General features: G+C 38.8%; 1 protein-coding gene across 5 annotated transcripts in view; it reads left to right on the plus strand.

Moving 5' to 3' along the window:
* LOC311258777 (nuclear factor 1 C-type-like) overlaps positions 1–11442 on the plus strand; it is a 109797-nt gene extending 98355 nt beyond the window's left edge. For all 5 annotated transcript variants that reach the window (XM_084355361.1, XM_084355359.1, XM_084355358.1 and 2 more), the window contains one exon: positions 1025–11442. In XM_084355361.1, coding sequence (XP_084211487.1) covers positions 1025–1045 — 21 coding nt within the window. In that variant the 3' untranslated portion in view covers positions 1046–11442. The remainder of the gene's footprint in view (positions 1–1024) is intronic.
* Positions 11443–15134: the final 3692 nt, after the last annotated feature.

Consider the following 15134-nt stretch of genomic DNA (forward strand, 5'->3'; position numbering starts at 1 on the left):
TTTGTATAGCCCAAATTCACAAATCACAGTTTGCCTCAGAGGGCTTTACAATCTGTACAGAGACGACACCCTCTGTCCTTCGACCCTCGATTCGAGTGAGGAAAAACTTGCCCCAAAAAAAGCCCTTTTCACAGGGAAAAAAAATGCGGAAGAAACCTCAGGGAGAGCCACAGAGGAGGGATCCCTCTCCCAGGACGGACAGACGTGCAATAGATGTCGCATGTACAGAGCAGATCAACGAGATCACAATGTATACAATTATAAGCGATGGTTGACAGGAGTGAAAGTACATAAAGATGTATTACAGCAATAATAATGAAATGCACATGGAAATGTGATTACTAGTGATAACAGTAGTAGTGGTTAATGGTAAGGATAGTATGTAGTAATGCATTACAATAATAGTAGTGGAACGTATGTAGCAGAGATGTGACTAATATTAGCGACAGTAGTGGTGGGTGTCAGGCAGGGTCATGGCAGTAGGCGCATCCACGATCAGGCAGGGCCATAGCAGTAGGCGCATTTATATGAGTGTGGGTGTAGCTTGCCTGCCAAAGGCACATCTTTAAAAAGTATTGTCTCAACTACCATGAAGACGGGGCAAAAGCTCTCGTTTAAGTTGCACTTCATCTACTACGCACAGTAGTAACTGAGAAATACATATAGCAAGGTACTGTTCCCCTGAAATTGGAAATTAGCTGAACAAGGGAGTAAAAAAGGTGAATGTTAGAGGAAAGAAGAAATTAAATTATATTTTATAAATTAATTCAATAAAGGAGAGGAGAGGAGAGGAGAGGAGAGGAGAGGGAACTGTAAGCACTGGGTATCTATAGGGTATCAGTATTTTGTGAGTACTGGGTACTTACCAAGGAATTACATAGTAAATTTTGGGAAATCAAACTACCAATCACAGGCTGTACTATGTAAGTCTTGTACTTGTGTGTGAGAGAAATACAGGCTAAGATTATACAATATCCGACTCATTTCAAAGCAAATTTTAATTGTGTGTTTGTCTCTTTTCCAGTCTTGGTATCTGGGCAACTGAGTCAACTCTGGAGGAAAGGTGATTGTCACAGCAGTACTGTCCTGGAGGAAAGGGAACGATGCTGCCAAGATATTGCCAGAGGAAAAATATATTCAGCTTTGTAGAAGCATGACATGTGGTCATACATATATAAAAATATACAAAGTAATGTATTGATATATATGTATATACCCAGAAGTGACAGCCTGGATGAAGATGGATGCTGCTTTCACTCAGCCATTCTGCAGCCATAAAATGAACTATACTGTATGACACTCAACAGTTCTTACAAATGGCAAGTCAAAATAATGGAGTGTGGTTGGTCCAGATAAACTGCAGACCACAACCAGGCCTCAGCACACCAGAGCCGAAGAAGCCTGTAACCTAACTGTGTCCCCAGGACGAGGCCTGTTTCCCAGGGATGGATATCAGTCTTACCTCCGTACCCTGGGTCTTAAAAAAAATCTGGTATAAGACCTCCTCTCTGGAACAGACATAGACCTCATCCCCCTCAACACCCAGAATGCCCCTCTCCGCTGCAGGTGCTGCTTAAAATATATGCAAATAAGCCTCCCGTATTTTCTGAACCAACTAGAAAGAGAGATCCTGTTGTTAATATTTAATGTTTCTTTGCACTTTTTAATGTTATTGATATGTCAAGATATTTTAATTAGCCCAGTGTTTCCCTCCCTTCCCCTCCCTTCTCACCAAAAGACAGAGGCTTTGTCTTTTTTGACAATCACCAGCCTAAAACCATTAACTTGCTTTCTAAGCTCATGTTTTTAAGACTATTTGATAAAAATCTGAAAATAATGAGTAATAGTGAAATTTAAGAGCTATTTTCAGGGCCCCTCCAACACGACACACAATGCTACAGTTGGACACCAGTATAAAGTTAGGCCCAGTGCTACTGGTATCAGAAAGGGCTGTTTTTAGCCGGTGACATCTTTTTACATGAATGATCAATTTGTCATGACAGTACTTATCAAAGTGGCCAAAGGCACATTGTTTGGAGAAGACCTGCACCTGCCAAAAAGAAACGACTCAGAAGAACTGAGAAAAGGCAAAGACAAGATCATGTGGAAGCACTGGCTGTATAACACTAAATGTGTCTAAAACCGTAGCATTGTGTGTGTGTGTGTGTGTGTGTGTGTGTGTGTGTGTGTGTGTGTGGGTGGGTGCGTGCGTGTGTGCATGTGTACAGTATGTAACTGCATGCGTGTGAGTGTGTGTGTCAGAATGGGAATATTGTTCCTGTATGTCCACACTCATCTTTGCTCCGTTTTGAGAAGATGTGTAGGTTTTGTTTGTGTCTCAAAGGTGAGGTTTGTCCTTTTATGTAGGTAGAACAGAAAGGAATACAGCAGGCATTGCACTATGCTTAAGTTATGCTGGTCTGTGTTTTCTTAAAGTTGTTGATTGTTATGACATCAGGTTGTTTGCATACTGACTTGACCTGAGCACAAAAGTCTTGTCTAGAGGGTGTCCCAGACAAGTTCTGGACTGTCTAGCTCAACTCCAACTCAACCTCAACAATCTTTGGAGGAACTGTAGCAGTTGGTTTAGGTAGGGGTGGGCTGGAGACGGATGAATAGAAGGACAGGTTTTAGGCAATGCCAGGGTTGGTTTCAGGTCAGACCTTGATGGTTTACCACTTGAAACAAGCAACAAGTCAAGCATTTAAAAAAAAAAAAAAAAAAAAAAAGCCACAAGCTTGCTTTTTCGTGTCTAACCTTGACATAAAATATGCATTATGACAGTGCTTTTGTGAGGATAAGATAATATTCTCTTGTGGCTGGCTTTTCACAGCTTCATTTAGTCAATAACCTTATGAAAGGCATTTAATAGCTTAAAATCTTACATGCTGCATTTTAAAGTTTAATTAGAATCCTTTCAAAAACTTGACAAGGTTAGCTTTTAATAGAACCGGAAGATTTATCCCTTTCTCTGGTAATGCTGACATCTCACACATTCATAGAAGTCATAAAGGGTGAGATGTCAGGTCATGGAACAGCAACAATAGTTGTTGTCAAAGAGCTGAATGTAGAAGAATAATACAATTCAGAATCTTCTTTAGAATTACAAAGCAGTCTGTTGAAATGTGTTGCCTGGAGATGTGTATTGGTGTATCTGTGTTAAGGTGGACTAGATTGTTTCTGCAGACTGCAGGCGTTGTCCCACAGTCAGTGTGCCTACGTGTACTCAGACTTGGAATTCCCCAGAAAAAGTGGGGGCTGATATTTGCCTCCACTTTATTCTCCTTTTTCTTGTCTATTTGTATCTATAAATTTTTGCATCATAGTGTTGGAATTAGTAGAAGTGATTTTGCACCATCCTGAACAAGTGTCTTCTCTGCCCACATGCGTTTTTCTATTGGCTTTGTATGCAGTCAGGCTGCATCTAAAACTAAGTTTATGTCCATGTTATTCCCCTTTCCTTTCCCAGGCTTTGGGATTAAAGCTGACAGCAGTCAGTGTCTGCTAGGGGTTCAGATTTTGTACTGAGTGTGCTGATATGGACTGGGTTTTCAGGCAAGGTTTCAGGTTTGGTTAAAGTTGGCCTAAAGCTGATGTATACTGCATGCTGCTGCCGTGGTCGCTGTGCTGACCTAATGAATGCATGGCTCGAACTGATGATACCTCTTCCTCTCTATCCTTATCCCTACCCCCCAACCCCTTCTTCCTCTGTATTCTATGCTATATCAGAGGGCAGCGGATGGAAGGGCTGGCAATTTCTTTAAATTCAATAATAGCCCTGTTGTTAAACTTCTATTTTGCACGATATTTCAACACATTATGTGCCTTGCCTTTAGTTAAAGATCAGTACATTAATGGACAGTGATCACACTTTTCATGGTACTTCTGGAAGCTTTAAAAAAGCTGCATGTGTAATTGCTTGGCATTAACCAGTGTAGCTGGTACAATTTTAGGTTAAGCAGTGGCAGTGCATTACCTGCCAGTTGAGATACTAGCTAAGTGTAAGCCAAATGAAAGCTTTCATTAGCTTAAGCTAATTTGGACAGTGCTTATTCTCTACCATGATTCATCTATAGGCACAGCAAATTTAATTTTCATTAGCTGATTGAATTGTTCTATCCTGGTTTAGGGGTTATAATCTGCCCTCCAGATACAAACACCCATTATCGTATAACCATAAGTTAAGTTCTATACTTCATTTGATCATTTAACAACTGAATCATCTCCATGACAGCTGAGCAAACTTAGATTGAAAGAAAGCTCTGAAAAAAAGTATGTGGACATTGAGATAATATTATTTTGTCAAACATCTGTTTCCAAGTTCAAGAATGACCTGTACATATAGATACATGCATCTTATTCCGGGGAAATCTATTAAAAAAAAAAGAACTGTGGTTCTCAAAATGTTTGACTGTTCATTTAAGTGACTTTTTATAATGACGTCATTTGCCATAAGCAGTGTTAATAGCACTCATAGAGATGATCTGGTTTAGTGGCTCTGGTGTTTAAAGGGAGAGTGGTAAAAGTGTGTGTGGACTGGTTAATTGACATTGACAGTGTTACTGTGTTAAACACGTCATTCACTGTTTTGTTTTGTTTTTCAATTAGGTGTGTGTTTTCCCAAAAATGTGGACACTAATGTGTTGTAAATAAACTATACACTATTTTAGTGTTTAGTTTCAGTATGCCCACCTTGGATCTGAAAATGCCACTCTGTAAAAGCAAAACCATTGGTTCTAAAAGTAGCCTGGTGGCAAGTCCTGACTAAATGTTCACAAAACAAACAAATATCAGAGACACTACTAAGTCTACATTATGTTATATTATCAAATATTAAATACATACAGACACACTTGAAAGTATTTATTGCAGGGAAAAGTCATATACTATTGCTATATTTTGTCAGGCATCTAATGTGGCCGAGCCACTCAATCCCACCTGATGGAAACATGTTCAAATTTGGGCCTTGGGGCTAATGAACTCTACAATTGGCCATTATAACACCATCCATTTGCCTGTATTATGTTTTGACCATGTGACTGATCATGTGACAAGAGACTACAAAAAGCCATGAATTAGTTTGTGTTTTATATGGATGCATTCACTTGACTATTTAACTTGGCTTTTAGGTTATTTTTTCAGTTATTTCTTCGGTTGTTATTATGTTGCTTGTAAAAGTAAAGTTTTAAACAGCAGTGTGTACAAAAATATGAACATGGACTTATGACTAGACAGGCTTGTGCATTTTACTTTGGCTGTGGTGGCCAACATACAGAGCAAGGGACTCATGAAATGAGAAAAAAATTGGGTGGGCTGGTTTAGCCATGTGAGGGATGATGAATGGTGATGGGTGAAAATGTTAGTGGGAGAGAAACAATCCTGGAAGTCAAGTTAAGTGAGAGTGAACCAGAATTCACTCAAAGAATGCATACACTTGCTCAGGTTGCACAGTCCTCTAATGTGTTATTTTAATAACAGAGAAAAATCTACAATTGGATCTGGATCAAGAACAAGATAGACATTGATGTTAAGCTGACTGATGATGACTGACAGTGGCAGCAACACTAATATCTGAATCTTGTCCTGAAACATAGAGGCTTTGTATAGGATTAATCATGAAAGATTATAAATAAATTAAATATTTTTTTCTATTGGCTGTAGTATCACCCATATGGAAAATGCAGTTGAAATGAGCAGAATTGCTGTGGTTTATATGTCGGTAAATGAATGTTTTGTTGCAATTGCTCAATATGTTCAGTATTCAAGTTTCCGTCAAATAGTCCAAATCTGAAATAATTTGTGAGCGTATTAAATTGTATGCCTGTCTAAAAGCAAATCAATATCCAATTCTTACATCGTGTCACAATTTTGGTGAGAACAAATTGAAATTGGGGAGTGATGTTACTTTTTTTTCTGTTTTCAAGAGTAGAATATTTGTTAAGACAGAAATGGACATACAATTAACTGTTGCTGGAACTGTCTCGCAGTTGAACATGGAAGTAGATGAAATCACTGTTCCAAATTTTAGACACGATCCAAAATGGACCCAATGACAGACACACTGCTCCACCAATCACACAAAAGAGTAATACAGATACTAGTCACAGATACTAGTCTAAGTTGAATGTACAATTTCATGTTTGCACCCTTCGCTCTAATAATGTAACTGAATAACATCAAAGACTGTGTAACCAGCATCACCGGTATGAAGCTGGATTGTGCTACTCATATTGCTGCCACTTTGACAGTTGAGAGGATAAACGGTATTTTTGTGATGTGTCAAAAAGATGAAGCAGAATATTAACCCTCAATAAGGCTAATTATGGTTCACTTAGTTGTGATGCGTCTGTGATTAGCTCCTGATTTGTCTATTACAAAATATACAACTTCTTCTACAACTACCTTCTAACACTTTTTGACATAGTCCTGGGTATGGCAAACCAGGCGTTCTCCCGTATTAGACTGATGGACTATAATGTCAGAAAGTGTCGAGATAGAGTCACGCATGCGCAGTCTGGAACTTTCTTTCTCGAACACCGTCCCTTCAACTGTCGCTGCTTAAAGTCCCTAATGTACTAAAACAAGGCCTTTGCTAAATACCACCACCAAGCCAAAATGCAGCAACAGTGTGCCCAGTCCTCTATATCAAACCGACTCAAACAAAGTATAACACCATGTAAGTCTAACTATGGTATCACTGTTGCCAATTAAAGTTGAAATTTCTTCTAACCCTTGTGAGAAGGACGGGAAGTCCATTTGAGGAATCAATAATAATCAACTTCATTGTGTTCAAGATATCTGGAATTCCCCACCTTGAGTGTTAATGAGATTAATGTGTTCGTCACAAAAATGTACTTGTACACATGGATGGACTGCTAAATGGAATTGCAATTATTTGGTGCTTTTCAGGTCTAAAAACCACTCAAAGCGTTTCACAACACAGGTCACATTCACCTATTCATACGTACATTCATACACTGATGATAAACGCTGTTGCATCTTTCTGTGGTTTGCATCTCTTGAGAACTGTTCATCCAATCTACTTCATATTTACAAAACTCACTCTGCAGTAGTGGTTGGGGGACAGAGAGCTCAAGTCACTCAAAAACACATACAATACACACACACAAACAGCAGCAGACATTTGTAGATAGGCTCAGTTTACAGTATAATAGTTATGGAAACTGTCGTGCAACATTATGGCATGTTTCCTGCATTCTTCACAGCAGTTTAGTCCAGGCTGTACAAAGTAATGGGGCTTTTCCTTACACGTGTTGGTTCATCCTGACTCGGTTTGACTCAGCATGTCAGCCCAGCACAGCACAGCAGGTTACCACAGTAGGTTTATCATGTCCATTATAGCTAGCCACTTGATGGCCTTTAACTAATGACACTGTTATGTTGAGTAGTGCTTAAACGAGTTGCTGTAAAAACTCTTCCTCTCTGCAGTGGTGAAGAATCGGCCCAAACAAAGCTCTGCTAATTTAGAGATAAACACATTCTTAAATCCTTCAAAGTTAAGGTCCCCAGTATTTAGTTATTTAAATATTTTATTATAAAACAGCAAAACTGGGAAACATTGGGTTTTCACCAGCAGCAACAAACGTGTTGATAACCCTCTGCAATCAGTGTGAAGTATTAAGTAGTTTGGATGAGCAGTTCTCAAGAAAACTGCAATGCCTAATACCAGAGGCCAAGCAATTGAACAGGCACGTTGTTAACACTTTTCTCATGAAAAAGAAAGCTGAATTGCAAGTGTTTTTCTCTGCTCTATTAAAATAAACCAGCAGGTCAACAGCATGGAAACTGGAAAAAAAAACAAAAACCACTAAAATGATTTCAAGAAGCAGTGCCTTTCATGTTACAGCTAGTTTAACTGATTTATTTTGCATACTGTACCTTGCAGTTAAATTTAAACACTACATGATTGTGTGACACGTCGGCCTATTGATTGGTTTTGAGAACATCACTAGCTGTGGAAATGGGCTGGCCAGGTCCTGAGGTGATAAGCCATAAAATTACCCAAAGAGTTAAAGAAAACCTAAAGGAACACTGACATACTATCTGCATTTGAGGGAAATGAATGTGTTATTGATTGCAGGTATGTGGTTGGATTATTTTCAGGGACTATAGCTTTGTCCTATTCTCACCTCCTTTCAAGGCTGCACTTGAAAAAGGCTGTCAGATTTCAAATGCTGATAAATAATGTGTTGATATCACTCTACATTAAGTCACTAAAATTGTGAGTAGTTACCAAAGACAGAGTTCAGAACAAATCAGCAACTTAATACTAAATGATAAATAGTTATCAAGTATTTCCTGAATGTGTTAAGGCATTAACAGGAGAATCAAGGTATCAAGGTTCATTCATTTTGGACACATATACACCAAGAAAGTATCTTCATCTTATCTTGTTCCAGTGTATTCTGTCTTAAAGCTAATTTCATTCAGCTTTATCTTAAACTTGCAGAATTTATGGGTCTTTTTCACCGAAGACATTTTAACATTTATGTGACAGTTGGGAAAGCAGAGGTGTAACTAATAAAATAAATGATGGCTGAGTTCCATATAGCTGCTTCAGTTTCAGGGTCCTGTATTGTGCATGCTGGCTCACTTTCACACTGTCATGGCTTACTTGGATGGACACCTGAAGAATTGAGCCATTGTTAATGTTATTAGAAACCCCTGTAATGTTCCTACTATGACAGGCCCAAATGTTTACAATGATCAAGGCTAAATGGGACACAACATATAACTGATCATTGCATTATTATTACATTTACATTATTTACAGTAGTAATTGTAGTTATATATTATTAGATATTATAGAGCCCATTATAAATTTACTATGCAGAAGAGCTTTCGGGCAAGGACTACATCTTCAGACACTTTTTGTCAGTTTTATTCTTTGAAGATGCATACAGTCCACATGGTCAGGATACTTTACTAATGTTATTAAACACATCTTTTAATGTTCATAGTGTCTTTGTGGTATGTACATATACTATAAATGTTGGCAGTGGAAGCATTAGACCAGAAAGATGACTAGGGTACTCTGAGTTTGTGCTAAACTGGGAATGCTGCTTTAAGGAAAATGACCAGTTGTTAAGTATTGGCAGTGTCATTGTATTCAGTGCACATTTACATTAATACTTCATTCCACACATCACATTACTAGGAAACATCAAAATTGACTAACATGTACATAATAAAGATGCAGTGTTAAGTTATTGCTAAGGACAGTTTAGGCTTTGATTCAGCATTGTTTCAGCATTTGACTACTACATGAACAATTTGTATCTACAATTATTGGTCCATTAACATGCCTGGCATTTTAATGAATTTAATAGCTAATGCATAGTTAACTATGCATTAGCTTCTCCTCAATATTTGGGAACTACTTAGAATGTTGTGTACCTGGTTTAGTGTGACTACCACACTGTTATGCTGCCTAAATTGGGAGCCAGTGTGTCCCATGCAGTTGACAGTATCCCCAATGTTAATGAAGTAACCCATGAATCCACATCATCTGCGACTTGGCTGTAGCTGCTGAACTGACATAACTGTAGTTTTACCCTGATGGCAAGTTGAAAAAATCAAAAATCCTGCTTACTTTTGTGGAAAAATAGCCACTGTATGAATGTTGTCAGTTTCTAGATAGGTACATTGTCAAAGATATTTTGAAATTTGTTGACCACATACTGACTAAGATGTCATTATTTATTGGGATAAATTTATTAGGTGTGAAGTTGCCGCTAGATTTTTCTATACTTTGTGGTACAAACCAAGTGTTGTTTTGACCACTGTCAGCACTGTTAGCAGAGAATAACCATATTTTTGGATGACTCCAGTTGAGATGCATCATGGCAGACTCATAACTGCTTTCTGAAGCTTTTGATTGTAATTGGCTGGTTATGGTTAGTTTTGTAAGCAGTTTTCAATTGAACTGAATAGTGGCACTGCAGGTGGTCATTCCCGTTTTATAGCATAGCAGCTAAAGTTGATCAATCTTTACCTGACGGCTGTGAGAGGAGCAAAGAGACTGTTGAATATCTAACAATTAAGTTTTGGGGGATGTTTTCCTAGAGGGCTCTTTTCTATAAACTTATTATCATTCAACACCCTACTGCTGCGGTTGCCTGAAACCTTTGTAATTCTAGTATGTGTTTGTTTTTGTGTTTTCTTACATGAATTGCAAGTTTGTTTTTTTAATTGCCCTCCAAAACCTTTTCTGTAATTCAGACTCATAGCAGTTGGAACACCTTTCATAGTTACTGAAAATCAGATTTTGTAGAGCTACAAGTTTTCCTGTGACAGTGATGCAATGTTGATTCCTTTCTGTATCTGCAGTTACATCGCTTCTGCACACTGTTACTCCATGTGCTGAAGATGGTTTGTAATGAACAAAAATAGTTATTTTTCACAGAAAATGTTATTGCAGTCTCATATTTTAAGTTTTCTTCCTATAATTTTCCAGTTGTTACAGTATATGACTGCTTCGCTAGCTTCCAGATATATCCCTTACATCAGAGAGAGCATAGGCATGATCAGCTTTCATCAGTTATTGCATGACTACAATTCGCACAGACCGCAGTCATGTTTGCACCAAGTGCACACTGGGACATTATATAGATAATTTAGCTATAGTATAACACAAAATCTTCGATAATCAATTATACATATGATAAATGATGAGGTCCTTCAATACCTCAAAACAGTCGACATGGTGGGGGTGCACCACAGAGTGCATTATGGTCACTTCCAAAAGAACACATCAGTACGATGGCTATAACTCATAGTCGAACAAGAAACTTTCTTGTCTAACTTAACTAAATAACTTGTCCTAATATACAACTTTAAATGACACCTGCCCGTAAGATATGTGCACAACTTGGTATCCCAATATGAGATAATAATAGATGAGGTAGAGGCAAGTTATGCTTCTTATCTATTATGTTCCAGCTTGCGAGAGCTGAGTGCTGACATTAACTCTGGCCTGAGATGTTCACTGTGGAAAGGGCTGCTGCTCTGGACTGGATGTAGTTTATAGCTTTAACAAGCACTTTAAGTACTTTTTCCTGTGTAAATGTCAATAATCAACCTTCTCTTGCATGATGTAAACTGTACCTCTAAGACTACATTTAGACAGGGACAGGAAATTATGTCAACACTGTTGCACACTTGTCTTCTCATGGTTACATGGACTGACAGTTGCCCGTTTAAGGTTGGAGTGCTGTTCCCGTTTGAATGAATCTGTCTGAATCTGTCTCTCTGCCCTAATGTTATTCATCTGCTGTGGGGGATATTAACATCCTTAATAATGTGTCATTCTAAACATATTTAGCCATTGCTATCAGGAAATGCTAATGAATTCATTACTGGAAATGAGTATGTTTCCCTATGCAAAAATATACCATTAATAAATAAACTATACCAAAACCAGCCAAAAAATCTGCCTTTTACTTTGATCCATGTCAAGTGTTATTTGCAATAATTCTCAGACAACAGCCCTTCATTCATACTAAAACAACACAGAGGGCTTCACTGATGTGGGTATATGTTGCTTCAGACAAGGTAAGTGCTGAAATATTATGACAATCCAGCATATTTTTGAATCCTCTGCATTAACACCCCAGCTGGCCTGGAATGATGTGGGGTGATTTTTTTTTCTTCAATGTAGCACTAAAGTCAGTCTGAAGGAAGCCTTAAGTTGAATATTTCCAACTTGACTGAATATGCAAATAATGCAAATTTTGCGTATTCGTGTCATTTAAATAATAAGTTTAAATGGCTTTGTTTATAGTTGTACCGCATCATATTCATCTAACTTTCAATGTTCCTCTTTAGGAAAGTTGCTTGTATCTCCTTCTGGAAGTCAAATAGTTCACGGCAGAAAACCTCTGCATCATACACCAGTTTACATACAATTTGTCTTTTTCCATTGTGTACATCTAATTTATTGGAAAAGCTTTGTTGCTTACAAGGTAACAAGGTACATTTATTGGGTGTTGTTTAGTATCTTAGGGCTCTGTGCAGACATCTCACTTCACTGATGTCACTGCTGATGGTACCAGTGATGTTCTGGGTGCAGGACCTTTCAAGAAAACCCTTGAAATTGAGTGGAAAGGTCGACCAACCTGCCACTAGCAGCCCTGTCCCAGTCAGGGAAAAGATTTTCTTTCCTTTCATTGTACATTCCAACAGATGAAAGGTACACCTGGCTTACAGCGACATAGCAATTTGTATTGCTGGAATTGTCTATTTGTGACCAACCGCTATGTTTTTTTTTATGCCACGCTGGGTTTTTTCAAAACCTGAATTGCCTTACCAAGGCTGCAATGAGACACCAGAGCACAGGACACTTGCAAGCAACAGTGCTATCGAAAATGTTTGAAGACACCTGAGTGGAATAACAATTGAACAAAAAAAAAGTCAGCAAAAATAGGTAAATACTGAAAAGACTGAGTGATTGTATCATATTTCTGGGTAAACAAGAGCTCTCATTTAGGAGACATGATGGAAGCAAGGAGTCCGCATATTGGGGTAATTATGTGGCGCTTCTTTCCTTTCTGGCCATGACACCGACTTGCATTACCAGCTTTCCACTAACAGCATGGCCGTAGCCAGCTATGAGGTCACCAAGGTCCGGACCTCGGTAATTGTGTCCTAAATATTAAAATAAAAAATGATGCTATATAACTGTATAATCAGGGGTTGAAATGTTTGGCCAGTCCTTTAAGTGTCTGTGTGGCAGCTCTACTTTTATAAATCTATTATTTTATAAATTTTATATATTCTACCACAGGCACTCCTCCACATGACTGTTCAAAGCAGCATAATGGCAGAAGCTGCAGCAGGAGGATGGTTTTCAAATCGCACTGACCTCTAACATTAACAGATGAGCTACCAGTGCTCAGTGCAGCAGGCTACAGCTGTGAAGGCATCAGAGCACCGAGCTGACAGGAGCAGTACGTGTGTGTGTTGTGTTAAAACGTACAAGTTTAATGTATCCACACCGTACATGCTTCAAAAAGAATATTACTCCTGATTTCTGCTGTAATGTAGCCAAATGTGCATTGAACTAGCTAGCTCAGTGGTGTAGTGATGAAGACAAAAGCACAGACCAAATTATTCACACGAAACAAACTACTGATGTAATGTTTCAACCACAGAGGGTCTTCAGGTTAGAGTGAACGAACTGACAGTGATCTCTTAGTCAGAGCTACGGCCCTGACTAACAGTGTTGTGTTTATTGGGACTTCAGACAAAATACAAAATGCCCTGATAAGCGCTATAGCTGAAGTGAAGGGGAAGCAGATAAAAAGGGAGATTATTAAAGCACCTTTGCTGTGGGTGACACGTCTAGTGAAAACATCAAATTTGGCATCAATGGATAGAAATTTTACTCACTGATTATTTTAGCTTTTGATTTTACTATAACTACTGATTTCAAATAGCCTACATATGTTCATTCACTGAGGGCATATAGGGCTGGGCAATATATTGATATTGTGATATAAGACTATATTTTGTCTTAGATTTTGGATATTGTTATATCGTGATATGGCACAAGTCTTTTCCTGGCTTGATGTATTACATTACAAGTGATGTAATTTTCTGAACTTGATCAAAAATATTGTGATAATTGATTTTATCCATATCGCCAGGCCCTAAGGGCGTTCATTCTTTTGATGTGCACATATTTCATTTATAGCATTAGCCTATTTTGTTATAGCTAGGCTATATTTTGATCCAAAAAGAAAAAACCTTTTAGTGCTGGGAACTGGGAAAGGGCCTGTCTGGAGAGCACAGACCCCTGGAGGAGGAGGAGGAGGAGGAGGAGGTGAATGGTTCAAATCGGGGGCAGCAGGACGGTCAAGCCGTAACATGGGAGCCGTAACTAATTATTAGAAATTAGTGAATTGTCACAAGTTCATGTTCAAGTTCAAATTCCAACCTTTAGGAATGAACTCAGTGAATATATAAACTCATTCATCAGATTTTCAGATAACTGTAAAGCTCTAAGCACTGTGCACTATACGCAAGACTTGTGACCCTGCAGGACTGATACTGAACTGACATTAAAGCTTATTTATCTGAAGTTGATGCTTTGATGACTTTTTAATGAAGAGCCTTGTTGGATTTGTCTGTACCCCCGGGACCATCTATTTTTGGGTAAAACTCTCAAAACAGTACTCTAAATGATTAGGCTACTGCAAATGCGAGTTTTCTCAGAATCAGAATCAGAAAGCGTTTTAGTAGGTTTTCACATACACAGAATTTGTTTTGGTCTCAAAGGTGCAAACAAATAGACAACATGATAACGAGACAGACAGAACCATAAGTGACAACAAAGTGAGAGATATGTAGTCACGTCTCTCATTTGTGCGACGTGACTGTATGGTGTAAGAGGTAGGAGTCATTTTTTTCAGTGTCAGTGTTCAGTGGGGGACCCAGGCATTGTTTGTGAGGCCAACTGCAGTCGGGAAGAAACTGAGTTTGTGCCTTGAGGTTTTGGTCCTGATGGACCGCAGCCTTCTGCCGGAGGCGAGCGATTCAAAGAGCTGAGTTGGGTTGGATCCTGGGGGATGGTGACAGGCCTGTCCCATTGTTTTTCAAAGCAACAGTAGAACTTGTTCAGGTCATTGACATATTGTAAGTGGTTTGTAGAGTGGGGGTCTTTTGGTTTGTAGTTGGTGATCTGTCTGAGACCCTTCCAGACAGAGGCCAAGTTGTTATCTGAGAGCTACTGTTGTAGCTTCTCAGAGTACAGCCTTTAGCATCTCTGACCTCCTTGCTAAACCTGTATTTGGCCTCTTTAAACCCATCTTTGTCCCCACTCCTAAACGCTTCCTCCTTGACCAATCTGAGCCTTCTGAGTTTAGCTGTGAACCAGGGCTTGTCATTGTTGTAACTCACCCTGGTTCGTGTTGGTGCACACAGGTCCTCACTGAAGCTGGTGTATGACGTCACAGAATCAGTGTACCCATCCAGACTGTTGTTGGGAGGCCAGAAAATAGTCAAACTCTTGAAACCTCTCCACTGCTTCACTGGACCATATCTTGGATATCCTCACAACAGGTTTAGAGAGTTTTAGTTTCTGCCTGTATTAGGTGGACTGTGACGTGGTCCGA

This window comes from Pagrus pagrus (assembly GCF_965226575.1).
Source record: "Pagrus pagrus genome assembly, chromosome: 6".
Lineage (NCBI taxonomy): Eukaryota > Metazoa > Chordata > Actinopteri > Spariformes > Sparidae > Pagrus > Pagrus pagrus.